This window comes from Eumetopias jubatus, unplaced genomic scaffold (assembly GCF_037043125.1).
Source record: "Eumetopias jubatus isolate StellerSeaLion01/CBP00866 unplaced genomic scaffold, mEumJub1_p1.0 scaffold_13, whole genome shotgun sequence".
Classification (NCBI taxonomy): domain Eukaryota; kingdom Metazoa; phylum Chordata; class Mammalia; order Carnivora; family Otariidae; genus Eumetopias; species Eumetopias jubatus.
The window spans coordinates 50,206,919-50,233,903 of NW_028274819.1; the positions used below are offsets into that span (position 1 = coordinate 50,206,919).

The window sequence follows — 26,985 nt, forward strand, 5'->3', positions numbered from 1 at the left end:
CCACTGGATTTTAAGAAAGAGGACAATACCACAATTCACCAAATACAAATGTGCAAAAGCAAGGGGTCAGGTAGGGTGGAAGGCACAAAGAGGCAAAGCCTAGTCACTGCCTGCAAGGAGTTGGCTGGCCAGGGCGGTGATAAAATAGTCAAATGCTAACTACACAGCAGGTCAGAAGAGGAGAAGAACTGACCAGACGTTAAGGAGCCACACAGGCAGAGACAGAGGCCGCTGGCTTGGGGAATGGTCATGGAGGAAACGGTACTCTCCCCAAGCCTGGCTACTTAACTTGGCCTCATATTATCAGCCTCCAAATTGATGCTATAGACCTCAATAGGGAAATTAAGGAAGTTTCCATCTTGGCTCCCAGTCCTCCAGCAGGATAGGATCTTCAACTTTTCTGCCTCCACAGCCTTCTCACATGCGCCTGCATCTTCCATCCAGGTTCTGTGGGAGAGCCAACGCCCATCATTGCCACCATCCCTTCCACCTCTGGGTCTCCCATGCAATTCCAGGCAACCCGCCATCACTTCAGTGACCCCATCTCAGAGGTGACACTTGGCCTATCCTTTCCCTGGTTCTGGGGCACCGGTGTCGACAGAGCTTCGGGGTTCAAGGAGAGGAAAGAGAGAAGCAAACTGTGATTTCAGAACCACACGGGTTTCTTTACGAGGTTCAAGTCAAGACAAGGAAGTTTGGAAACAATGGGGATAGGATTGTTTCCCTTCTTGGAAACTCTCTGGGTGATAGAGAGGAGAGAGTTGGGTTGTCCTGAGCCACAGACAGACACAGAAGAGGAAAGTCTCAGACAGGGGCAGATGCAGTGAACTGACTACAGGGCAGAAGGAAATGGGGATCTTTCTCAGCACAGGATTCAGAGGCTTCCAGAATGAATGATATAAGAAAGATGTAAGCATCACACCTTTGCCAGTGGAGGTGTGTGGTCAAGTGGAGTCGGAAACTCTGATGCATGACCTGCTTCTTCCCACACCTTCCACCCAAGTTAAACAAGTTTGAAATCTTGGTGTCACTTCCAATATTTTATTCCCTATTTCTAAGATGAGCTTATGTCCACCAACACCTTCTCAAAAGTAGCTCACAACTCATGCCTCTTTCCACTTCCATTGCTTCCAACTGAGTTCAGGCCTATCATCACAGGCCTGAATCAGCCCCTATAGCCAGCCTTCACACTGTTCCAAGCATCTTAGACATTCCTGCCAGATTCATCTAGAGAGCAATTTGAGCACTTCAATGTGTGTAACTGGTGCTCTTCTCGTCTATTTCCCCAACTAGGCTGTGGACCTTTTGAGGTTAGGGCTGTATTTTTTTTTTATCTCTTTATTACCAGCACATGATATAGAACTTTGCACATAGCAGATGTTTAATACAACTGTCTAGAGTAAATATATAAATGCAAAGGACATAACAGTTTCCAATAATTAAATCCCAGTAGAGAAAATGCACATTTACATCTAGTGTCAGAATCTCACAGGAATTGAGAGAGGTCTAAGCAGCTTCCATTTTTGAAGCCATCAGTTTATTAAAACCTGAAGAGATATCTAAGAGTAATTAAAAAAACTGTTGTGTTTAAATGTTTACATCTAACCAATGTTTTCAACACACACACACACACACACACACACACACACACAGCTTAATAGAATCATGCTACTCTTAGAGTAATTACAATATTTAATACCAGCATACCACTTACTAAAGTTGTGGCCAGCAATGGGACCGGAATCTAAAAATGCAATGATTGTCATCTTCTTTCAACTCTGTCAGAATATTTCTGTGACTCTAGGGATTGCTTAGTTCAGATGTAAGGCCAAAAGTCTACGTATAAGGCTCTGAATGAAGGTAAGTGCTTGGACAAAAGGCCTTCCACCAGTTTCATCCCATATAGGCCCTTCCTCAGTTTACACTTCTGGCCTTTTGCCATTCTCATCAGCAGAGCACAAGTGGCTGGATACTGATGAAGGTATTCTGTCAATCATTCAGGCAAAAAGTCTGCTCTACGCCAGGGGCTGCACTAGGTGTTAGATACATAGGGAGAAAACAAAGCAGACGTGGTCTCCGAGCTCGGAGAACTCGTAGATTAGAGAGGGGGTACAGGTGATAAGCAAACAAATAATCATTGAGTTAGAGTTCAATCCTGTGAAGAAATGCAAGCAAGGCAGCATGTGAGAGAATGAAGAGTGGGAAGGGGTCGAGGAAAGGGCACATACTTCAGACAGGGTGGTCGGGGAGGTCTTTCTGAGGAGGTGGTGCTTTAGGTGGGACATTAAAGCTGCAAAGGAGCTGGAGAGGAAAAGGAAAAGCATTCCAGGCAGAGGGAACTGCATGTGTGAAGGCCTCCAGGCAGGAAAAGGCAGGGGTACCGAAGGCACTGAGAGAGAGGCTAGCGTAGCTGGAACATGACAAGCTTTCCCAGGAAAAGCTTCCTATTGAGTTCATGTCCTCCGGGGTAGTGCTGCTTGGAGTTGAGGCAGAGAGCTGACGGAAGGAGACTGTGGCAATAACATGCAGGCCCTAACAGACCTAATAAAAAGATGGTAGTGTGGCAATTGAAATTTTTATAAAACTAAAGTGTTACCTAGGTCCCATCTTGAGATGTGAATCAGGAAATGCATTAGGTGGCCTGTCAAGGTTCCTTCTATTTTGAGGATCCAGGGATTTTTTAAAATTTGGAATAGAGATCTCTAAAGTGTTCTGGTATTGAAGCATTCTGAAAAAAAAAATCCATATTCCCAGAATATTACACAAAAGGGATTTCATCTAAATTGAAAAGAATGAACAGGAACTTTGGAGGGTTCTAATAGTAACTGAGCCAACTAGAAACAGAATGTTAACATGCTTGATCTTGGGAAAACAACAGAAAGTCATCCTGACCAGAAACCCTCCGAGGAGATAAAACAACGCCATCTTTAGGGCCTTCCATAGACATTGGTAGGAGCCGCACATATTCCAGCTCAAGAGGCCAGGAGAAGGTGAGCTTCCCAACATCAATGCTGTGACAGAAGCTATGCCGATGAGTCACAGGGACAGCAGGGATGCCCTTAACAGGGAGTCTAAGCCTTATGTTCTGTGGGTCAAGAAGGTGTCCTGGGACCCTCGGGACAAGTCACAACAGCTGCAGGAGGGAAGCAGTAAGAAAGAAAGAGACAGCAGTGAGGAAGTAAGGAAAATCATGAGAAAAAAAAGGAAGAAATAAGAACTAGCAGAGCAGACTGTTGAGAGCCGTCTCAGCACAGAGTACCCGCGCTCCCCAAATTCTGTATCACAGATGTTACTTAAAAAATAATGTTAAAAATGTTTTGGAACATGAAGGAAATTTCATTCATTTCTCCCATTTTGTCAGTAAAAAAGGGTTTGTGTTTGTTTATAACATAACATAATCCCTCAGGAATTAAAAGACCATACACGACTCATTAGGGTGAGACCATGAATCATAGGTATGTATTTTCAGACATAACCCATAACACTAGGTCAGTAGTAATTTAGATAAGAATGTTTTAAGTGCATAATGATGCAAACTATCAGTATTAGGTCAAATGCAGCTGGAAAGAGTTTAGTTTTCTTATGGTCAGATATCATTAAACTTGATTTGGCCATAAGAGAAGATAATTACATGACTCCAAAACTAAAATAAATCTAAATGTAAAGTTCATTTTATAGGGATAATTCCTTTGCTTTCCCCTTTTTGTCTTTTTTTCCTTCTACCCCATTTCCATAAATCAGTGGTGAAGATACCAGTTTTTATTTTTTTACCACAGCTTTTATTTTTAAATGAAATATATTTCTTGAGGTGTAGAGTACTTAAACATTTTTCTAAAATAAATATTGTGATAATTAGAGTGATATGACTGCTGTCAAGTCATTAGAATTATGGCAGAGTCCTCAGATCCATAATCTAATAGAAAGCACAGTACTATCTATCACCTTGTGGTGATGGGACGCGGATCAGAAAAATTAACGTGCAGAGTAAAACCGAATAGGAGACAATTTTAATGGATCCTCCATCTGAAAGATTCTGGTTATTGAAGTACTGAAGGAATTTTATCCTGAGTCTGCACAACTGCATGAACGCCATGACAGCATCAAACAGAGCTCCAGTTATATTTAAGTCTATATTTAAAGAGAAATCCTAGTGAGAAAATCTGAGGAGTTCTTCTAAATCAAATGGCAAACAACCATCCATTTCCTCACAGAGGAGTATTTTAGGTTTAGCTCTTTGATTCAGAATTGGAAATGATGCTAAAATAGGTTTGTGGAAAAATTAAGTTATAAACTGTCATATTCCATCCCACTTAATGGGAATGTGCAGTCTCTAGGATAAACTCGATTAACATTAAAAAGGGTAAAATCTTATTTCTGTTTCTAGAGAACAAATAAGAAAGATTTTTTAAAAATGCCCCCAAACTTTCCAAATGGCAGCACAGGTTATTCCTCTGGCTATCGCTCTAGCAAATATTTTCATTTAAAAAAAGCTGCTTCCTTTATCTCTCTTTCTGAAATCTCCTATTAAAAGTGGATCTTTATATCCAGTGATTCAGAATTGGCTGTTTAACCTCAAAGACACATCTGCAACACATCTGAATCTTGGGAGAAGCCAGTCGCAGTGAAAATGATCATGACAAGAGCAATACTGAAAATGAAAACGGCAGCTCGGGCTTTGGAGCGCTTACCAGGTGCAGCCTGTGCAAAGCGCATGAAGTGCATGTTCCTGCTTCATTCTTAAAACCACCCATACGTTCCTGTTCTCACTATTCCTCTCTCACAGAAGAGGAAATGGAGACATGGAGGCTAAGTAATAGATCCAGGGTCACACATATAAGTAAAGCCAGTTCACCTGACCCCAGAGCCCTTGCTTTTTATCACTGCACGATAAGATTTCTCGACTGCTTCAAGCACAGAGCATCCGGCCCACTGAAAGAGTGAGCCTGGGCCTGGTACTCTAGGCCTTGCAAAGGCTGAAGATGGACAAAGACCTCCAGCCACTTCGTGGACTACAAAGACAGCCTGTGTGTGAGAGCTCGGCTAGGTCGGAAGCACAGAGCGTAAGGCCGGTAGCACTAGGAAGGCTGCGGGAAGAGCCGTTAAGAGCTCAGGCGCCAGTACTAGATGAACCAGGGTTCAAACCCTGAGTGCACACCAACATATGACTTTTTTACTTAAACTCTTTGACTTAAGTTTCTTCTTGTGTGAAATGAAAATGATAACTTTTGCATCTCACGCAAAGTTGTGGACTATAGTAAAATAATGCACAGGAAGGTCTTAGAACTTGACATGTCACTATTCTTATTATGGACTAAGTGGAGACTATGTAGAGAGCTCAGGAGAGGTAAGGAACCTCACTGGAGCATAGGAAGCACCCCGTTTTCCCATATTCACATCTCTGACACTGAATGGACCTGTGAAAGGTTACAGGCCCCAGGGCTCATCAGTGCTACTGCTGGCAAGGGAGGGAAGTGAGGTGGTCCCTGCCTTTGCATTCGGAAAGGAAAGGGGCGTTACTGACCGAGCCGACGAGCTTGGCGCTGTGACTTGGCGCTGCACATGGATGCCATGGGCACAGTTCTCCTGGCCCCTGGCCTGGGTCGAGAGGGGAATGTCAGGGGAGGTGTGGCTGATCTTCATGGAGGAGTCAGGGCAGGGGGTGGGAGGGTCTAGGAAGCCCTCACTGTTCTCCTGCTCATTGGTCTCTGTGTCCGTGTAGTTAAGAGGTTCCCGATTGTTGTCTTTGCTACCAGACAGCAGGCCTCGTTCTCGCCACGGAACCCAGCAGAGTTTCCAAGACACGAAGAGAGACACCCCAAAGAGCGCGAGGCCGCAGGCAGTGACCACAAGGGTCAGCAGGCTCACCGAGATATCTGCAAAGAAGCAAAGGTCAAAGGTCAGTGTGATGGCTCTTCCTGTGCCCATCCATTGCACAGTGTGGGCAGAATGACCCTTTCATCCCTTCATCCCTCAGGAGCTGGCCACAGGGCCACCTGATGCCAGCACGGGGACAGTGAGACTCAGACACAGCACAGAGAAGGGAACATGCAGGCAATATTTCAAAACAATGAACAGTCTGCTCTAGCAAGAGACAGAGCATATTCAGGGAGACCAGGAACGCCCTCCAAGTCAACAGAGACCCTACGCCACGGCAATTACAAAGCACTGAGGTTTTGTGAGCAGGGTGGTTTCAGCGGTCCTTAAAAATTACTCGGTCATTTCAGAGAGCTGTATAATAGAACTTGGGAACTGTTTAAGCCACAACTTTCTTAAACAAGAGAAACTAGAGTGCTTTCTTTCTCTTTCTGATATGACTTTTAAGGGTCTAAGCAAAATGAAGCTCAAGTCCTCTGAAGCCTCAGGAATACCCCCCCCAGCCAGTGGCCAGGTGCCCAGGACCCAGCGCCAACCATCACAGTTTGGATTCCTCAGTAGCAGACCCTGAGACAAGTATTCAAGAGCAGGTGGTTTATTTAGAAGGCGAAGAAAGCACAGGCAGGGGAGTAGGGAGGTGGTCCAGGGAAGGCAGCCAGCAAAGGGGGCTTTACCAAGCCAGTTACCACAGATGGAGGGGACACCTCCTAGGCAAGCATCACACCTCAGTCACCCCACACAAGGGGCATTTCCCACCTGCAGCACGAGGGGCAAAGTAAGCTTCAAGGGCCAAAAAATCCCCCATTCAAATAAATGCAGCAGCTGGCCTGTGGAGGTCAGCAGGCATGCGCCGAAGTGGTGAGGGTGCATGGATATGGCGACGCAACCACAGCGTCTGCTACCTGGACCGTGTGGCCTCCGCTAGGGTCCATGCCAGCGCAGGGGCTATGCCCCTAACTCCCAGAACAAAGTCCAACCTCTTCCACGCTTCTGCCCCATGCTACAGTGGAGCCAGGGAGGCTGAGGCATCAACTGGAGCCCATTCCTGGCACTGTGGTGGTTGTAAACCCCTTTCTTTCAAGGACACTCCCACCTGCCCCTACTGTGCCCCATTACACTCAGGAGCTCCAAGGATTCTCCCAGGTTTTGCCTTTACAGGCCATCATCAATATTTGCATTGCTTCAGCCAAAGTTTTCTGAATGTCCATTACGTGCCAGGCACTGTGCTAGGTTTTGGAGATAGTACAAGGGGGGGGGGGGGACATGACAGACACATTCCATACCTTCTTCATAGACTCATATTCTTGTGAAGGACATAATTAGGAATAAGTTAATTTTCACAATATCAATTATCCATAGCATGCCAACGATCCATGACATGAGATAACTGGTATTTCTGCTGAGGCATGCATGTGAGCCCCTACTGGGAGTCACTCACCTGCTGAGCCAAGCTGACCCCCCACTATCCGTGTGCTTTTCAACATGACTCTGAAGGTACTTGATCATTCTTATGAAATGATAAATCAGTTTCTTCATGAAAAATTGCTCTTGAGACAATGCCAGCTGCCAGGACTGGTGATGGATCTAATGTATCTCCTCTATGCCTCCCCATCAATCTTTGTCCTTTTGGTGAAATAGTATTCTATCTCTGCTCAACAACACTGGAGTTTCACATGGGCAAGTGAGCTCAAATCTGCCACCTTTCTCTCCTCAGCTCCCGCTGCAAGGGGTTCAGCAAACTATCCAACAGTTGAAAACAAGGATGGGTTCCATCAGGCCATCCATGAACCAGTAACATTGAGGAATTTCTGGAACTGTTTTAAAGGAAAGCCAATTAGTACTGAACACTGAACACAAGCAAATGAAGGGACACTAAGGAAACAATAAAAATTAAAACTCCCAGGTGCAAAGCAGCAAGGGTAGGGATGGGGGCAGGAAAGAGAGTCAGTGGGGGCAAAGTAAAGGGCACCAGAAATCACAACTCTTTGGAGCCCCAACGTGAGGTAGGAAGAGGGCATGGTCTGGCCACAGGCTCCACTGGGTTCTGACGGCTCACACAGAGAGTGGAAAACTTGTCAGCACAAACTTCTAGGATAGGTGGCAGATCTGGGGATGCAGAAAGGAGGAGACTCTGTCCCAGTTAATCAACCTGCCACAGCAAACATCAACTCCCACCTTGTCCAATAAAATCTAAAACAGGCCCCACACCACAGTGAAATCCCTTAATCATTCTGTAATTCAAACGGAGGCAAAACTCCTCGCCTGTGTCCTGTCAATCACTTGGGCACTGTCCCAAAACAGACACGGCTACAAGACACCAGCAAAGGCTGGAGCTGGGGCACGCTGGGAAGCAGTAGGGTTTAGTAGGGCAATGTGCTAATTATATCGTTATTCACCAAATATTCACTCTTCCCCACCACAGCACCCCCTACGCTGAGGAAGGAGATTCAAGCCCAAGCCCTAGATGGTTGGTTTTGTCTACGTGACTTGCTCTAGTCAATAAAATAAGAGTAGATATGGCCCATGCCACCTCTGACCAGGGCACTCTTGGCTTCCACCTTCTGCCATGAGAAGAAATCTTAAATAAAGCTCAGTCTTCCAACTTAGGTGCTATAATGGGAAGACTTGTGGCACAGGTCCAAAGTCCAGAGTGAGGAACAAACTTAAACCTGACTCCCAGACTGGGGCAGAGCTGCAGCTGATCCTCAGATCCATGAGCAAAACCTAAATAGTTGATGTTCTAAGTCACTAACATTTTGAAGGTGTTTGTTACCATGGCAAAAAAGCTGACTAATACACATGATCATATAATTTATTGTCCAAAGCTGGGACACCTTTAAGAGAGAGAAAGGTGGGGGCACGTGGGTGACTCAGTCAGTTAAGCATCTGACTCTTGATTTTGGCTAGGTCATGATCTCAGGGTCATGGGATCGAGTCCTGCATTGGGCTCATTCTCCCTCTTCCTCTGCCCATCCCCCACATGCATGCACTCTCTCTCTAAATAAATCTTTTAAAAAAAGAGAGAGAGAAGGGGTGATATTAATAATCACTTGGGACAAGAGAGTTCACCCAGTACTTAGGGTAAACCAAAGCATATGGTCACTCTGGACTCATCACCCTGGTACAACATAACCTCTCAGGGTTAATGTGGCATAGACAACATGCTAAGTAAAAGAAATTAAAGCCTAGGCCCACTTTTGCTAGTAACTACAGGGCCCTGATCCAACTCAGGAATGACCCCAGCTTGTTAGCTGACTCCCAACTCATGCACCCAAAAACATAGCTTGCTCATAAGTCCAGTCATGGGGGATCCATGAGAGCAAGAATCTTGTCTATCTCAGCTTTGAATGTCAAACAACTAAAAGAATGCCTGGCACAGAGTAGGCATTCATTAAATGTCTGACGACACCCACCTGAGGAGCCCTATAGCCACCTGCTACATTTACCACGAATTATGGTCGTGACTTGCAAACTCTAGGAGGTACTACTCACATTCATAATCATTATAGATGTTTGTGCATATAGGTATTACAGAGAATTGCTGGCAAATGGCAAAAATGATTTTTTCTTATTCACACAAAGGTGCCGTGTGGGTTAGCAATGGACCAGGGAATACCTTCCAGGAGAAACCAGTGGTGACCTACACAGACACACCAACCACTAAGCACAATCATCTGGGCTTCTATTTTGCAAACAACTCAGGGTTTTTCTGTACACTTTTTTCTCTTTTTTCAGAACAAGGTGTTAGAAAACTGTTGTGGAGTGACCATGGCCATAGATACTACCCACTTCAGACTCACGACCTTAGGAAAGGAAGAAGGAGAATCAGCTCAGAGTCACATAATAGTTTTGCTTAGAAGAGAAGTTATTTCTTAAGTTAGGTGGTAGGTACATGGCCATTTGTTTTATGATTGATCCCGGAACCATATGTATTCACTATATATATTCTTTGGCATTTATGGCATATTTCATAACAAAAACTAAAAAAAAATAGTAACATCAAAAAATAATTATTCTAAAGATAAATTTCCTAAAAAATGGGGAAGTATAATTAGTTCTTTTGACCAAGAGCCAAGAGAATAACCAGATGGTGATTCAGGGATGAAAGGAGGCAAATGGCAACCTAGTTCTGATCAGATCCCTGGAGGTGCTGCTGCTTGGGGGTGACTGTGCATGAAAACTGTACCCAGACCTGACATAGGGTACATTCTTCCAGGGAAGATGTGGCATAGAAGACCCTGCCATTAGGACTGACCATCAGAACTCTCTTCTCCCTGCTATTAGATGTAGCCATTGGACATGACATACTGTAGCAAGACCCCTCAACACCAGATCCAAGACACCATGACATCCCTACACTCAACAGATATCCCAGCTATATACCTACAATCCTAAGGGATCCATGCAAGCCTCAAGACTTGTTTTGGAATGGCAAACATTATTGTCCAATGAATGAAAGGCTTGAGCGTCCATACACTACATATGGACAGATGAATAGTCATCGTTCCCCTAAACTGCAATGTGCCATGAAGAACACATACACTGACAACCAAAGAAAAGTGATGGGCCAACTGAGCAGCCCAAAAGAAGTTAACCAACATTAAATAACTTAATGCAAGAGGCAAATTAATTCCCATACTCAGTGAGATATATAAAATTGTGACTAAAACTAAGAAGTATGGCTGCGGTAGTGATAGAATCAGACAGGCCCAAGATCCCACCTGATCTAAGAAAAGAAGACTGTAGCCCTAGAATTCTACAGCTAGCCACATTATCACAAGAGAGAGAAAAAAGGCATTTTCAAGCAGTCGATGACTCAGAAAATATACCATTATCCTTCTTAAGGATAAACTTTCTCCTGCATAAAACCTAAGGAAATTCTCCAAACAAATAAAAATTTATGTCAGAATAGAGAACCCAAGAAAGGAAGGACATACTATATAAGATACACACATACTGTGTTTCACAAGAATTAGTCATAAGCAAAGGAAATAGCACAAAGTGCATTAAATCTAAATAATTGCTGGTTATGAGGTTATGAAGTTTAATGTAACTGTTCAGGAAAAAAAAACTTAAAGGAGCAAAAACTTAAAAAAAAACTTAAAAGAGCAAAGAAGTTGGCGGGGATGCGGAGAAAGGGGAACCCTCTTACACTGTTGGTGGGAATGCAAGCTGGTGCAGCCACTCTGGAAAACAGTATGGAGGTTCCTCAAAAAGTTGAAAATAGAGCTACCATACGACCCAGCAATTGCACTACTGGGTATTTACCCCAAAGATACAAATGTAGGGATCCATAGGGGTACATGCACCCTGATGTTTATAGCAGCAATGTCCACAATAGCCAAACTGTGGAAAGAGCCAAGATGTCCATCGACAGGTGAATGGATAAAGAAGATGTGGTCCATATATACAATGGAATATTATACAGCCATCAAAAGGAATGAAATCTTGCCATTTGCAACGATGTGGATGGAATTGGAGGGTATTTTGCTGAGCAAAATAAGTCAATCAGAGAAAGACATGTATCAGATGATCTCACTGATATGAGGAATTCTTAACCTCAGGAAACAAACGGAGGGTTGCTGGAGTGGTGGGGGGTGGGAGGGATGGGGTGGCTGCATGATAGACACTGAGGTGGGTATGTGCTATGGTGAGCGCTGTGAATTGGGTAAGACTGTTGAATCACAGACATGTACCTCTGAAACAAATAATACATTATATGTTAAAAAAAAAAAAGAAGAGGAAAATAGCAGGAGGGGAAGAATGAAGTGGGGGTAATCGGAGGGGGAGACGAACCACGAGAGACTATGGACTCTGAGAAACAAACTGAGGGTTCTAGAGGGGAGGGGGGTGGGGGGATGGGTTAGCCTGGTGATGGGTATTAAAAAGGGCACATACTGCATGGAGCACTGGGTGTTATATGCAAACAATGAATCATGGAACACTACATCAAAAACTAATGATGTAATGTATGGTGATTAACATAACATAATAAAAAAAGTCAATACTTAAAAAATAAAAAGAATAAAAATAAATAAAAGAGCAAAGAAATGATGCTATACACACACTTAGTTCCAACAATTCCAACAAATTCTTCTCCTTCTGGGAGGCAGAAGAAGGAAGGAAGTAAAAACAAATTCAATGTCCTATATTGTTAGCATGCAGAAATTATCAATACTTCAACTTGATATTGATAAGGAAGTATAGGTGCAAATATGTATATAAAATATTTAAGGGGGAACTTTGATTCATAATGGTACATCTGATATATATATTAATATCCTCTCCTTCTTGAGACTCCCATTAAATGATAGGACGTAAATAAAAAAATATAAATGACAATCACAAGGAGTACAGCACAAGACAATCGACCAACTAAAAAACTTTTCTGGAAGACTGTATGTAGATAGAGAAGCAGCAGAGGATGCAGAGGGCAATACACCAAAGGGGTAGGCAACCTGACCTAGTGAACTCAGCCTCAGGACACAGACATTTCCAATATGGCGGCAGCTAAGACTGAGATATGGAGCTAAAAATATGGGCATGGATTGAAAATTTTCAACAAAATATTGTTCAACCTGTCTAGGGAGAAACCAAGGCAACTAGTGTGAGAATTAGTGCCCAAGAGCAAAATCCTCCACATTCTCACAAAAAATGTAACCCTTTAAATACCCTTAAAGTAAATTTTGCCTGTTGAAATATCATCCACAGATACATAGCCTCATAGTTAGCTTTTCTACCGCTTCATTATTAAATATGACTAAGCTGCAAAGAATCACCAGCCATGTAAGGAAATCTTACAGCATCCAGATCAATGTATAAAAGCCAAAAAGAGGTTCCCAGAGAATACAGATAAATAAGGGAGGAAACAAGAATTTTTCATTCACAGGGTATTTCCAGAAGGTTTTTGATCCATTAAATCAGAGTAGACTACTAGTAAATGAATGAATAAGACAGTGTTCTTAGAAGTAAAATAAAATGATTGCTGAAATATATTAAAAATTTCATAGAGGGAGGGGGTGGGGGGATGGGGTAACTGGGTGATGGATATGAAGGAGGGCACGTGTTGTGGTAAGCACTGGGTGTTATACACAACTAATGAATTGTTGAACACTACATCAAAAACTAATGATGTACTATATGCTGGCTAATGGAACATAATAAAAAAAAAAACTTCCCCCCTAGGGAAGAGAGATTTCATAAAGGGCAGAGAGTTTCTGATTCAGTAGGTATGCCTAACAAGTTCCTAGGTGCTGCCGCTGCTACTGGTCTGGGATATACTCTTGAGAACTGCTTGGCCTGTTGTTGAACATCAATGAATGAGCCAACTAATATGTATAAAGTGCAGAAAGGCAAGAAGAGAAGTCACACCTCCTCCTGACCTCAAGAAGCTTAGCTTCTGGCTAGAGAACCACAAACTGCATATTCAGGAACCATAAGCAACAAGGTGCAGAATCTGATACCTATGGAAATTCTAAGAGGTGATGCTAAGTAGACTACGGACCACTCAGTCGGCCACTCTGCGGAAAACTTAGAGATGTATTTTAGGGAGCTGTTGCCCATGGGACTACCCTGGCCTAACTAGTGATGGGAGCTGATCAAGAAATATTTTTCATTTTTGTCTCCTGGATGGACAATTCTTACATTTCAGGCTCCTGAAAAGATTGCAGAAGAACAAGAAACAGTTGCTTGCCTGTGTGCCAACTCAAAAGCTAATCCTTTCATTTGTTTTCCATTAATTCCTGTTTCATCTCTCTGTCCCTCATACCCTCTCTCTAGGATCACATTCCCAATAAGCTATCTGCACACAATCCTTTTTCTCAGTGTAATATTGTGATTTATAATAACAAATATCTATTGGAAAAATATGTAAGAGAGGGTAAAGTCAAGGAACATCTACCTGAAGTGGACCAAACAAAGACAACAGGAAACTTAAGTGAAAGATATGAGATACAGACTATGCATTCAGAAGATCTAATATCTACATTTTCCAGAAAGTGAAGACAGAGAAAATGAAGGTAAAAACCATCAGTGAAAAAAATTTTTCATTCCCTAGAACTGAAGGACAAATTACAGGAGTCCACCGAGCACCTACAATAAAATAACCCTACCTTAGACACATTATTGTGAAATTTTGGAACAAAAAAAAAAATTAGGGAAAAATCATAAAAGCTTGAGAGACAAAAATAACATGAACACAAAGAAATTAGAACCACACTGGTACTGGCCTTTTCATAAAAAAACACAAGATAATGGAATAATGCCTACAAACTTCTGAGGAAAACTTATGCTCAAGTTAGAATTCTATACCCAATCATACTGCCAATACAGTATAAGGGCCAAAAACATCAGCAAGATTACTTTCTATGCACCTATCATAGGAAGTTACTTGAGGATAAATGTATGAGATGAAAACAGGAAAGAAGAAGACAGCGTGTACAGAAGTGGCAACTCCGCTCAGAAGACCAGCGATGGCTCTGTGTGAGAGGTCAGTGGCGCACCTAGAGAGGAGTCAGTCCAGCCTGAAGCAGGAAGACTGGGCTCAAGGGAGGAGGCCTCCTCACATGAAGAGGACTTGAAAATAAATAAACGACATTACGGAGAGTTTAGCTTCTAATGACATTATTACTTGTCTTCGAATAGAGGAGGGGGGAGAAATTAGGAATTCCAGGAGGAAAACTCTTTGGGAAAAGGAAAAATAATCACAGTATACCTTTTGGTTCTGTACTAGATAAAATTTTATATTCATGATAACATGAACACCATTTATTGATTTCCCACCCTTAGAATCAAGCAATAGACAAAGCATGGAAGATATAAGTATGATGGTGGAACAGAATGCAAATTCAACTCTGACAATTTAAATTCATAGAAAAGATGTCAGAAATTAAAAGGTAGAAAGAGGCAAGAAGCTAATGGCAAGATTGAAGGTTGCCTTCCAAAATGAGGGAAACAAGACATACTGTCTACAATTGATAGACACTGGTACATATTGATATTTTCACGCTAACAGTATTTATTTTTTTTAAAGATTTTATTGATTTATTTGAGAGAGAGAGAGAAACACCATGAGAGGGAAGAGGGTCAGAGGGAGAAGCAGGCTCCCCACTGAGCCGGGAGCCCAATGTGGGACTCGATCCCAGGACTCCGGGATCATGACCTGAGCCGAAGGCAGTTGCCCAACCAACTGAGCCACCCAGGTGCCCCTAACAGTATTTATTTTTACATTAAAAACCATGCAGAGATACAGCAAGCCATTTCTGTGGGGATGAAATTAGAAGGGACTTTCACTTCCATAATAACTTCTTACAAAGAACAAGTGTTACTGAGAAGAAAAAAAAGAGATTTTTTTCAAGCTACTGTAGAATGTAAAGCATATATGGTTTAGTACATTCTGGTGAACTTGGGTCTGTAATCCCAAAGCATTTCTGAAAACAGTCCTTATTTAATTCTGCTCCTTGGTATATAAGGAACAAATGAATGAAAATCTTGATAATCGTTATAGTAATGATCTTCTGAGTCCTTAGCACAGTTTTCCTTCCAAGTCAAACCTATAAAAGATATCCATCCTTGTCTACTCATCTTTGTTCAGACTTCTTGATTCATAAAAAAAATATCAAGGTGCTGACATAGGTTATCAACCTTTCACTTTGCTAATACGAATGTTAAAATGTAACTCATTTACTATCACAGTCACATCATACAAGAAAGAGCATTTTAACACCAAAAACAAATGGCCTTCCCTTAAAATACTGTATTGAACTTTATGAATAAAACCATTCCACTGTCCTTATTTTGCCAGTTTGCTTCAGACCTGTGAGAGCCTCGTAGAGGATACCCAAGGCACCAGAGACTGAGAACCACTGTCCTAGTCTCTCACATGTCAGTCTGGCTTCATCTCTACTTCTTACGGCAACAAACACAGCTCAGGGCAAAACAGGGAAAGGGATGATGTTTTTGATATCCACCCCAGCCTTCCTATCCCAAGCTCTCCTCTTTCAACTGCCCTCCCAACCTCATGTCATCCCAGAGGACTGGAATTTTTGAAGAGATTACTTTGTAACCTAAAGATTTTGTGTCTGTGTCTAGTCCTCTCCTGCCCAGAGGAAACGGACAATGATGACACGGAGGAGCCAGCTGATGCTCAGGATGAACGAAATGTGGTATTTCCAGGGTAGGGGAAGGAAGCTAGGGAGCCCAACTGAGAAGGGAAGCAAAAAAGATCAGAACCAGAAAAATGGTGCTGAGCACTGGGCCTGAGATGGAGTGTGACATAAAAAAGAAGAGGAGAGGGGGGCACGTTCTGCATGGAGCACTGGGTGTTATGAACAAACAATGAATCATGGAACACTGCACCAAAAACTAATGATGTAATATATGGTGATTAACATAACAATAAAAAAATTAAAAAAAAAAAAAAAAAAAAGAAGAGGAAAGTCATGGTCAGAAGCTCAGATGATAGGACCTGGCTTAAAAGACTGGTGCAAAATGAAGTAAGGCAAATGGCTTGAGGTCACTGATATGCTCATCTACATAAGACTTACCTTTTAATAAAAGGATTAGAGGTAGCCTAAAAATATATATACCGCCCTGGGTGCCTGGGTGGCTCGGTCAGTGGAGGCTCAGGTCATGATCAGGGTTGTGAGATCCAGCCCCGCGTGGGCTCTGCGCTTGGCAGGGTGTCTGCCAGAGATTCTCCCTCTCCCTCTGCCTCTGCCCCCCGCCCCACTCATGTGTGCATGCGCATGCTCTCTTTTCCTCTAAAGTAAATAAATCTTTAAGAAATATATATGTGTGTGTATGTATGTATATAAACACACACGCACAGCACAATAAGATAAAATAAACTTGGTGAGGAAATCAGGAGTGAAGAAAAATAATAAAATGAAGCTCAAGTCAGGGGCAAGGTACATAGCCAAAAAACACGCGTGAAACTTTGTAAAGTCGCCAGAAGTGGCTACAGAATTGGCTCCCAACATCCCACTTGTCAGAGAGAAGAATGAAACATAACTAATTATGTGATTCAGCATCCAAAACACTCTACAATTAAGAAACATTTGAGACAAGGAAAATTTTAACTAGCAATGTAATGATATTAGAGATTACTGTTAACTACTTTCTAGATAGAATAATTATATTGTGGTTATGTTGTGTGGATACATATGAAAACATTCAAATGATATCTGGAATTTGTTTCAAATTACAGATGAAACGAGACTGACCACGGGTTAGTAGTTGAAACTGAGTAATGAGTCTGTGGAGTTTATTATATTAGTCTCTCTACTTCTGACAATTTCTTAATGAAAAATAAAAAACAAAACGTCTTTTGGTCAGGAAAAACGTGGACCCCTGACTCCAGTCTTAGATTTTCTTTTTTAATAGGTCTTGGGTGAAGACCTTTAATCTCCATTTCTAATAAACATCTCAGATTTCAGATTAAACTAATGCAGATGGTATATAGATAACACCAAGTAGACCTGATCAAGTATATATATACTCTGTATACATATGGAGTATATATACACACATGCACGCATGTGCACACACACACACTGGTTCAGAACACAAGACGCCTTCCTAATCCTAATACAATTGTGTCTTGAGGGCCTAATAAAGATAACACTGGGAAATTTAGTTAGACAGTCAGGCCATAGAGAACTTGAGGCTATTGCCTGGTGCCTTGTAGGGAAAGCAGTAATGTGATTAGATGGAGGAAACAGGAGAGCCCAGACAGCACTGGGGACAAGCTGTCAGCGGTTTCAGGGAACGGAACCAACACGGAAATCCTGTACTACAAGAAACCTCAGCGATCCCCCACAACAGCCCACGTGAGAATCCCCTCATCAACAATCCCTTCCATGTGACCATGAGGCCTTCATTTGAATACTTTATTTACTGTCTTTTTAACCTTAATACAATAAACATGTATTACTCTATAATGTAAAAAGATAATAATAATAGTAAAATGGTTGTGTTAAAAAAATCACAGCATTCTGGAGTTATCCAGTGAAGGGGAACTTAGCCTGGTACACACCTCAATAGCCCAGGGGGCATCTTCCGGATGGTGACCCTCAGGCATCTTGGATAAGAAGCATATAATAGATTCTAGGCTACAATTAGATGTGTTGGTGTTTAAATGACTGCACTTAAGTTGTCTGGGAAATGCAATCTTGCAGACTTTTCTCTTTAATTATACTGCAAGCACCGTAGCACAGTATTAGGAGCACGTGTTCTAGAATCACAAGGTCAAGGTCTGCAGCCCAACATCCATAGTATAATGTTACTTAGATCTCTCCTTATCTTGTTTCTCTTTGTAACACTGGGATGATTATAGTATTTACCTCTTGGGGTTGTAGTGAGTGCTTAGAAAGGTCCTGGCATTCAATAAATTAAGTTACTGTTCTTTGTTTTTTCAGGATTCAGCCACTCCATATCCAGACTGATTTTTATGCCAAAAGGTGGTCAGCTTGGTTAATAAATAGGGAGACCTCCTGTAGCTTGATGAAATGGGCTAGCAACAAGCAAACATCAGGTGCCTAATAGGTGCATATCGAGCTGAATTACCGAGGACAGGAAAAGGAGCTTCTACTGAGCACCTGGTGTTTGCTAAGGACTAAACAAGGGTACAGAATAAATAAAACGAGCCCTTGCCCTCAGGGAATCACTAGTTAAGAGAATCTCGACAATGCTATTCACGATTCACAGAGTGCTACCGGAGCCCAAAAGTGGGGACTACATAGCCCGATCTGGGTTTTAGAAAAGGCTTACCATAAAAGAGCAGTGAGCCAAGTCCTACTTATAACCACTTCTCTTATACAAAGACCAAACTCAGGACACTTGGCCATGTGGCCAAAAGACTTCACCAGAAGAAAGGCCCAGGCTTCTGTGTATGGTCACCCGTGTTGTATAGGGCACAAGTGCTCAGCTGTACATGGAGGCCTCAGGAAAGACCTGGCATGTTCCAACAGCTCCAGGACGAGCTTTGCCACCATTTATAATTTGTGACCTTGGGTCAGTCACTGCCTCTCTCTGGTCTTTCTCATTTGTCCTAAAGGTCCTGGGCATGGCTCTCACATTCTGTGGTTCTTGAGAAAATGCCAAACGACCTTGAGTTCACAGTAATGTCTGTATCTAGAGCTAAAGCCATTATAGTAATTCCCATTAGTGACCACAAGCCAACGAGTGCAATCCAACAGGAGGCTACAGTTTAGGGCCGTTCCTACTTTTCATTCTTGCAGCGGACAGGAGGTTCTCTTAGCACTAGCTCCTGGTGCAAATTGAAAGGATTAAGGAGCATTAACTTGGGCCTGCGGGGTCCATACCATTATTAAGGTACTGAGCCAGATAAACAGAGCACTTTGATGCCTTAACCCTAAGAAGCCCATGGACTAGTAAAATGAATTGGAACATGGAAATTGGTACTAATTGAATTTTCCTGTGATTGACATAAAAGGTTGGGCATATTTAGTAGGACTGTGTCTCTGGCCCTCAGATCCTTTCCTCAGAAGGCTGCCCAAATGATTCTGTCTGTGTTAACTAAACAGCTGGCCTAAAATTAGCGTTGAGAGAACACTTTCTGTTGCACCTTCTATTTGCAAAGTGCAGGCTCATCAGTGTGATCATCTCCTCTTCACACTGCCATCACCCCCTCTGCCTCAGCCACATGGGGCAGGGGCTGCTCAGAGGACACTGTGGCTGCAGCCGCAAACACCTACAGCTGGGTTTTGCCTCTGGTACCCCTGCCCTTCCCATTCTGTGGCACCCGAGACCCTGCTGTCTGCACAACAGGAAGGCTCAGGAATTATCATCAGGTTTGCCGCTGGGCTCCCAGTCTCTTTTTACTCTCTACAGAAATTTATTTAATTGGAAACAAAATCTACTTAAGAAAGTATTTTACCACCCACTGTAGCTTCATTGGAAGTGCCTGCAAATCTACAATGTTCTCTGCAGCATGGGATTCTGGCCTGTGCAGAGTAATTGGAAACACTCAGATGTACTTAGATTCCTGCAAAATAATAGAAAAATCTGACGAGTAGAGTTTTAGACAATGGGGACTTTTTGCCTGCAAAGGACACCATGAAACGGAACCGAAGAACACGTGGGGGAACTGGGAACAAACCAAAGAGGTCGGTAACCTTCCTTGGTCTGTGTCTGTGGAAAATGGGAGCCCCAGCCCGCCCAGAGCAGAAGGATAGGGGTCAGCAACTGGAGACCTGATGTCCACTTCTTTTATCTCCTATGAGACTCTGAGCTGCCTGCAACCTCTCCCGGGCCATTTTTTTACTTCTAAAAAGGGTGAGGGGAGAAATTCCTCCTTGCCTGGCTCTTTTGAAAGTTAGGTGTCCTTGCATATGTATAAAAGCCTCCCATATGCTTTCACAGTGTTGTCTGAGATTCTTCTTCAGCCTGGCATTGCTGCATTGACCGAATAATTCATACCTCCCACAGGACCCCTTTCCAAACTTCCTCAGTCCCAGTCATTTCTTAGACCGGATCTGGTCTTGTTTTGGTCCAATTAGCATTTAAATCTCTCCTCTACGCTGTGGAACAAGATCAAAAGGTTGCCGACGACCTCCACCTTTGTGAACCAGCATTTAGAAAAATCTCATAAAGCAACATGGAATGTTAGGGTGAGAATGCTTCTTCTCAGTCCTGGCTCCCATGAGGAGTGACTTTTCCCTAAATGCTCCCGATCACTATCCTACCTCTTCCTTCTCCACTCAGAGGTGAAGTGGGTTGCTCGATCAGAAAGCATCTTCCGTTTACCACCCCAAATCCATCTCCTTCCCTCTCTTGCTCACTTTTGGGACGTGGAGTGTGACCCATGTGGACTATATCCAGGAGGTGCCTTGCCTTGGCTTCTGTTGAGTTCCACCCATAGGAGGCCCTGACAGGAAATCAGAGGGTGAGGAGAGAATGAAGTGATTGTATGTATTACTCCGGCTTTCTTCCGGTTAGGTTACCGTGCTGCGAGCGTCCCTCTAACTGAAAGCCACAGCCCCTTTTCTGGATTCTTTCAGGCCCATGGGTAGCGATGACTCCCTACCATTTCAAACACTAGAGTACTGTACTCTCCCTTGCTGGTTTCCCTGCATCCTGACGATGTCTTTGTAAAAAAGTCCCTTATTAAACTCTCCTCAAATTACTAGGTTTGACCACGGTGCCCGTTTCCACTGGGACCCAGGCTGATATGCGGTAGAATGAGCTGTTTGCTATTCTAGGCCCTACCTCTTGTTACCTGAGTTACCTCGGGGAACCTGAACTCATATTTGAGCCTGGGTTTCCTAATATATAAAATGAGATGCAATGAGATGGAAGGGCCCTTCCAGATCTCACATTCTTGAAGTGAGAGGATTTTATATCTAAAGCCTGTCCTACAACTTAGCATGATGTCTGGCACACAGGAGGCACTCGATGTTTGATGAATGATAAAATTCTAAGCTGTGTATCACTTCCATTTTTGTATCTACTAAAAAATGTGCTTCAGGAAAAGAAACTGCCAAAGAAGTCGTGTGTTTCAGTATATATAGAGTGAGCGTTAAGATAACCTTTTCATCGTGATTGAAAATGGTACAATATTTCATGCTTCTCCGAACATTTAAGACTCCACAGAGACCGTGTGGTGCAATGGAAAGAGCATGGGCTCTGCAGACAGGCATCATTTCTTAACTTCACCATGCCTGGTATTGAGCTGCCTCGATGAAGATATTATGTAACCAGGGGTAGAGTGACCTGTACAGAGTATGTCAGAGAAACTACATTTACAGCCAGATGATGTCTCCAGATAGGCTTGCTTTTAGGGCAACACTAACCCTAGAAGCACCTCTCCTAAGAAACAGTTCCAAGCCACGGGCTGCTTAAAGACAGAACAGAGAGCCAACTCCTGGCTCCAATTCTTCCCTATTTTTTTTTTTTCCTTCTGTCTGGCTTGAACCCTGGTCCAGGGCTAAAAACACAGGCTCTCTTCCAACATGTAACCTCTTACTAGTTTGGACTCCTATACCTGAAACCCTAATGTATCCCCCAGGTCATGGATCTGCCTGTGCAAGCACAGTCAGGCTTAAATGATTGGCAACTGGTTAAAAGCATGGGCTCTCATGTCTCCGTATGCAACTGGTAATTTTCTACAAATTATATGTTTTTAAGTCAATTTCCTTTCCGTAAATATTTCATGTTGCTGAAATGAAGATGGTTTCTCTTAAATCATTCATTTTCATTAGTACTTGTGCATAGAAACTGGCATCTATTCAACATCAGAATGATTAATAATACTGGTATATAACCCAAAAATGTAGTAATTGTTCTAAAAAGCATTGGCTATAAAGAAAAAAACATACTTTAGATTTCAAGAGAAATTACTGTTAACTCTAACTGGAAGATACAAAGAATACCAATGCTTCTCAAAAAGGATCTCCTTAACTCACAGAAATTCTGCCTAACACGCAGTGGACAGAACTACAGCTATAAGCAGGCACGAACGTTTTCTCCTAACACATTTCTGCAGTCCTCACTTCTCTTTATATTGGGTATTCTCTTTTTTGTATTGTGGTAAAATTCTGCATAAATGGAAAATTTACCATTTTAACCATTTTTATGCACAATCTTCAGTGGCACGAAGCACATTCACACTGCAGTGCAGCCATCACCGCCGTCCATCTCCAGAACCTTCTGTGATCCCATACGGAAATTTAGTACCCATTACACAGTAACGTCCCACTCACTTCTCCACCCCTCCCCCCAGCCCCCTGGCAGCCATAGCTCTATTTTCTCTCTATGACAAACCAATCCGTTTGCTTCACTTTAATGAAAGTTGGCCACTGCACAGGCTCTGCACCTCCCTCTGCAGAGGGAGCGAAAGACAATGCCAGGCAGAGAGCCCAGGCAGGTGGCTACCCAAATGCTGAGTAAACGGGAGAGCCTGGGGGGACATCCCACATGATGCTTCAGAGACTTAGGTGGTAAAACGGGCCACAAATAAGTGTTTCACTAACATTCTCCAGGTCCTTGGACCTGGATGGAATGGGCTGTCCTGCAGCTGCATGGAATTTCCCCCACTCTTCCGGCATTCATCAGTATCACTAGCGGTCCAAGCAGCATCGCCACAAGACACTCTATACAAATGGGGGCCTGAGATAGAAGTGTTTTCCTACACACCAAAAATGTGAGTGCTGGAGACAGGGGTAATGAACACTCCAAACAGCAAGTAGAGAGGGCAGGGTTCTCACACATGAAGGGGCGGAAGAAATTGAGGCTAGATCACTAGTGGGAGATCAGGCAGGAGCCCTAACGACACAGCAGAGATCAGCAGGCAGCCAAGGCCAGGAAAACACGGAGGGCAGCACCGGAAGAGAGAAACAGCAAGAGCATCAAGTGTGCATTAGAGGGATGACACGAGCACTAGGTTCAGCTGAAAGATGGCAGAGCCAAAGGAAGTGGCTCATTTTAAGTGGGATATTGTTATCCACCATATTTCCCACAGGAGACTCACAGGAAAATGCAAGAAGTAGGAGAACAGGAGTCCTTCCTATCCCTTAGTAGGGAAAGGATGATGGTCCAGCAGGCCTAGGTATAAAATGCTAACGTTGCCTCACATAGGCCCATAAGATATTTAAGTGAATAATCAATTAAATGGAAATAAGAATTATTGAAATGATCAGAAAGGATGAGACATTATCATAAAAATACAAGAATTACTAGGCAAGGAGTGGGTTGATGAAGTTAAATTTCTAACAAATACATCTAACTCCACAGCTTTACTAAATACCAATAATAGCCAGGCACACAGTCTCCCTCAAATCCTTCTGCCAAAATACTCTTAATGGAGCATCACCCACCCCACAGTTTGGGGTTCCTCCCAGGGTTTCCCAGGGCCCTAGTACTCACTTACTTATTCCCACTGTTAGGACTCTGGAGTCTGTGTCAGAAGAGCCTTCGACAATCGTGCAAAATCAAGTCTAGGCAGCATCTTTGCCATTTGCTATGAAGTCATGATGTGAACATATGGACTGCTATATACCACTTGGAAAATGTGGTGCATCAGAGCCTAAACAATTCCACTTCCATAAATAACTTATAAAAATACATAAGGAAATGGAATGAAAGCATAAAGTGTTTGGTTGTCTTTATAACTTGCATACTATTTTGGAAAATTCCAGATGTTTGCTGCTTTATAATTTGTTAGAAACTAGAAGGGGGCTCCTATCTCATTGTCCCAAAATGAGAAAGAAAAAGTTGCAATAAGAAATCATTACTATTAATCAAGTTAGGTTTAAAATAAGGACGCAGACTATCTCAAGGTGAAGGAAGTTATAGTAAGGAGCTTGACCCTCTTCTAAGATAGGGAGCGACTCAGTTTCTGCTCAGATCTTTGAACAGGTAAGCAAAGAAACCATAACCACCACCAAACTGAGAAGCCAATGTGGGCAGCTGTATCCAATCATTACCTAATGTTATCTTGGGAAGAAGTAAGGGGACTTTGCTGAAAACCCCTTCTGACTAATGTTGGTCAGAGTTCTGAACCTTACACTCCTGACTTTATAAAAAGAACCATTAACTTAATATGGGCATTGAAAGGAGGAAGAAGCCTGGCTGATCTTCAGCCTCAAAATTCCCATAAGATAGGGTCTAGGGGTAATTTGTACTATAGACTATACACCTCCCAATTCATAATATTAAATCCCAACACCCAGTGAGTTAGGAGGTGGGCCTTTGGGAGGTGTTTAGGTCATGAGGGTGCTGCCCTCATGAATGGGATTAGTCCCCTTATAGAAGAGACCCCAGAGAGCTCTCTTGCCCTTTCTACCAGGTGAGGACACAGTGAAAAGACAGTCATCTATCAGCTAGGAAGCAGGCCCTCAGCAGACACCGATCTGCCTATACCTTAATCTTCAACTTCCCCAACATCAGGATTGTGAGGAATAAATTTCCGTTATTTATAAATCACCCAGTCTCTCGTAGTTTGTTACAGGAATCCAAATGGACTAAGACAGCTTGGTCCCCTAAGGATGTGGAAATATAAGGTTTCATGCTCAAACTCCATGATTAGGTGAGGGGAAGCATGTGGAAAATTATGGTGAAAGGGTCATGTAGAGGGAGAAAAGCATGGAGAACGGAGAGAAGGAAACACAAGATTCCCCACACCAGACTATTCTGATGTGAACTTTTGCCTTCCAAGACACTAAGAGTATAGAGCAGAAAGAAAACTGCTTCAGAGAAGCTGGGAAACAAAGAGGATTAATCCAGGAGCCAAACCCAAACCCCCTCCAAAAAAGAAAAAAATGGAGAAGAAGAAATTCTCTTTAAAATAACATTTCCCAGAGTGAAAGAAAGACACGGTTTTGGATTAAATATCCCAGAAAATGCTGAGCAAGATGAATGAAAAAAGACATATATTCAGGCACATTGTTATGAAATTTCAAAACCCCAAGGCTAGAGAGAACATCATAAAGAGACCTAGAAGCAGGCACCTTTAGACTTGTAAGCAATTCTGTAATGCAAGAAGACCATGAAACAGTACCTTTAAATATCTAAGAGAAAATTATTCTCATTATAGAATGTATGCTTAGCCAAATCATCCATAAAAATGAGGGCAAAATAAAAGTTTTTTTAGGATGCGAGCATTCAATAGCTATGCCCTATGACCATCTACTGAAAAATTTACTTGAGGATGTACTCTAAATGAAAAAAAAAAAAGGAATTCAAAAAGAGAAAGTAGGGAAACTAATAAACAGTGTGCTTAACCTTCAAGTGCCAGTGATATGGGGTCCCAGGATATCACCTCTGTCTAGATTAGAGAGAATACTTCTAGATGAGAGCAGGAACTCCTGGGAAGAATACCGTCAAGAAGAAAGTAGTTTCCCAATACGAGGTATATGATCAAGAAACTGGCTGTTTTTAATTAAAAAGTGAAGAAATACTGCTTCCTTTCATTTACATAATATCCTAAGCATTTGGTGATAGCAAATACTATAAAATAGTCTAAGAAACACAAAATGCCATAAATGGCAGTAACAGTCAAATATCAAGCCAATTAAAATATGACAAAATTATGAACAAGTGATGGCACATCACCAAACACTTTGGATACAAGGAATCGAATCCTTCAAATGGCACAGGATTAACAACATAAAACTCTGTTTCCCTTTCCAAGGTCCAATCCCACTTCATGGCATGGCAGCTACGAAGTTTCACAAAATCACAAAATTACAACAGCAGTTCATGATAGCTCCACCTCTAACAAGGGCCAATGCTGTGATTAGCATCACCGATGTGTTAATTCACTGATCACTACGGAAAAACCCTGTGATTAACACAGTTTAACGGATGAGGAAAGCTACGTACAGAAAGGTAGCTTGCTGAAGGCTACCCAGTCACTGTCCCCAGTCACTGTCCTCACTCTAACATTACAAGCTAACAACATTTTGAGCTCCAGTGGTTGGTGCTAGTTAACTGAAAAAGTCAGTTAAAGGAAAACACCACCCCCCCTTATGCCTCAAATATTTTATCTTAATGTAAACATTTTACTTTAAACTATTAATTTACCAACTCTTTGATCTAGGGTCAAGTTCTTTTCTTTGAATATGGGTCCTTGGATTATAGCTTCATGTTGTCTTTCTTACATCACAAATACCCACAATACAGTCTGTGTTCAACTCGAGTTTGTTTAAAGTAGAATAAGAAGTTAAAAGATATTTGTGAGGCAGTCGGAGAGGGGAGTCCTCGATTTTTACCATTGTTTTCAGTCTTTCACAGTCGCTCCTCCACTCTTACTTCGGCAGCATTTAAAAGTACGACTCACCTGTAGTGAGCCTTAGAAAGCATTCGAATCAGTTTTCCCAGAAACAACAGTTCTTTTTTAATATTCATATTTCACCAGCATATGTAATATTTAATTAAATTACATAATTGAAATAATAAATACAACCAGAATAAACAAGTTCCGGAACAGAAATAACTGCTTCCTAGGAAGCATTCAGCTTAACTTCTGGCAGCAGAAATAAACAGGAATAGTAGTGAAAAGTCTGCTGTCCCTGAGCACTCAGCCTCTCATGGTATTTACTGAAATGTTTTCTAGAAGAAATGGAAAGCCTTGATAATTCCAGCCAACTAGAC

General features: G+C 42.4%; 1 protein-coding gene across 1 annotated transcript in view; it reads right to left on the bottom strand.

The window, feature by feature from the left end:
- SYT9 (synaptotagmin 9) overlaps window positions 1–26,985 on the bottom strand; it is a 184,314-nt gene that overhangs the window by 109,648 nt on the left and 47,681 nt on the right. Inside the window, exon 2 of the mRNA XM_088017500.1 lies at window positions 5,522–5,873. Within this exon, the coding sequence (XP_087873626.1) occupies window positions 5,522–5,873 (352 nt within the window). The remainder of the gene's footprint in view (window positions 1–5,521; window positions 5,874–26,985) is intronic.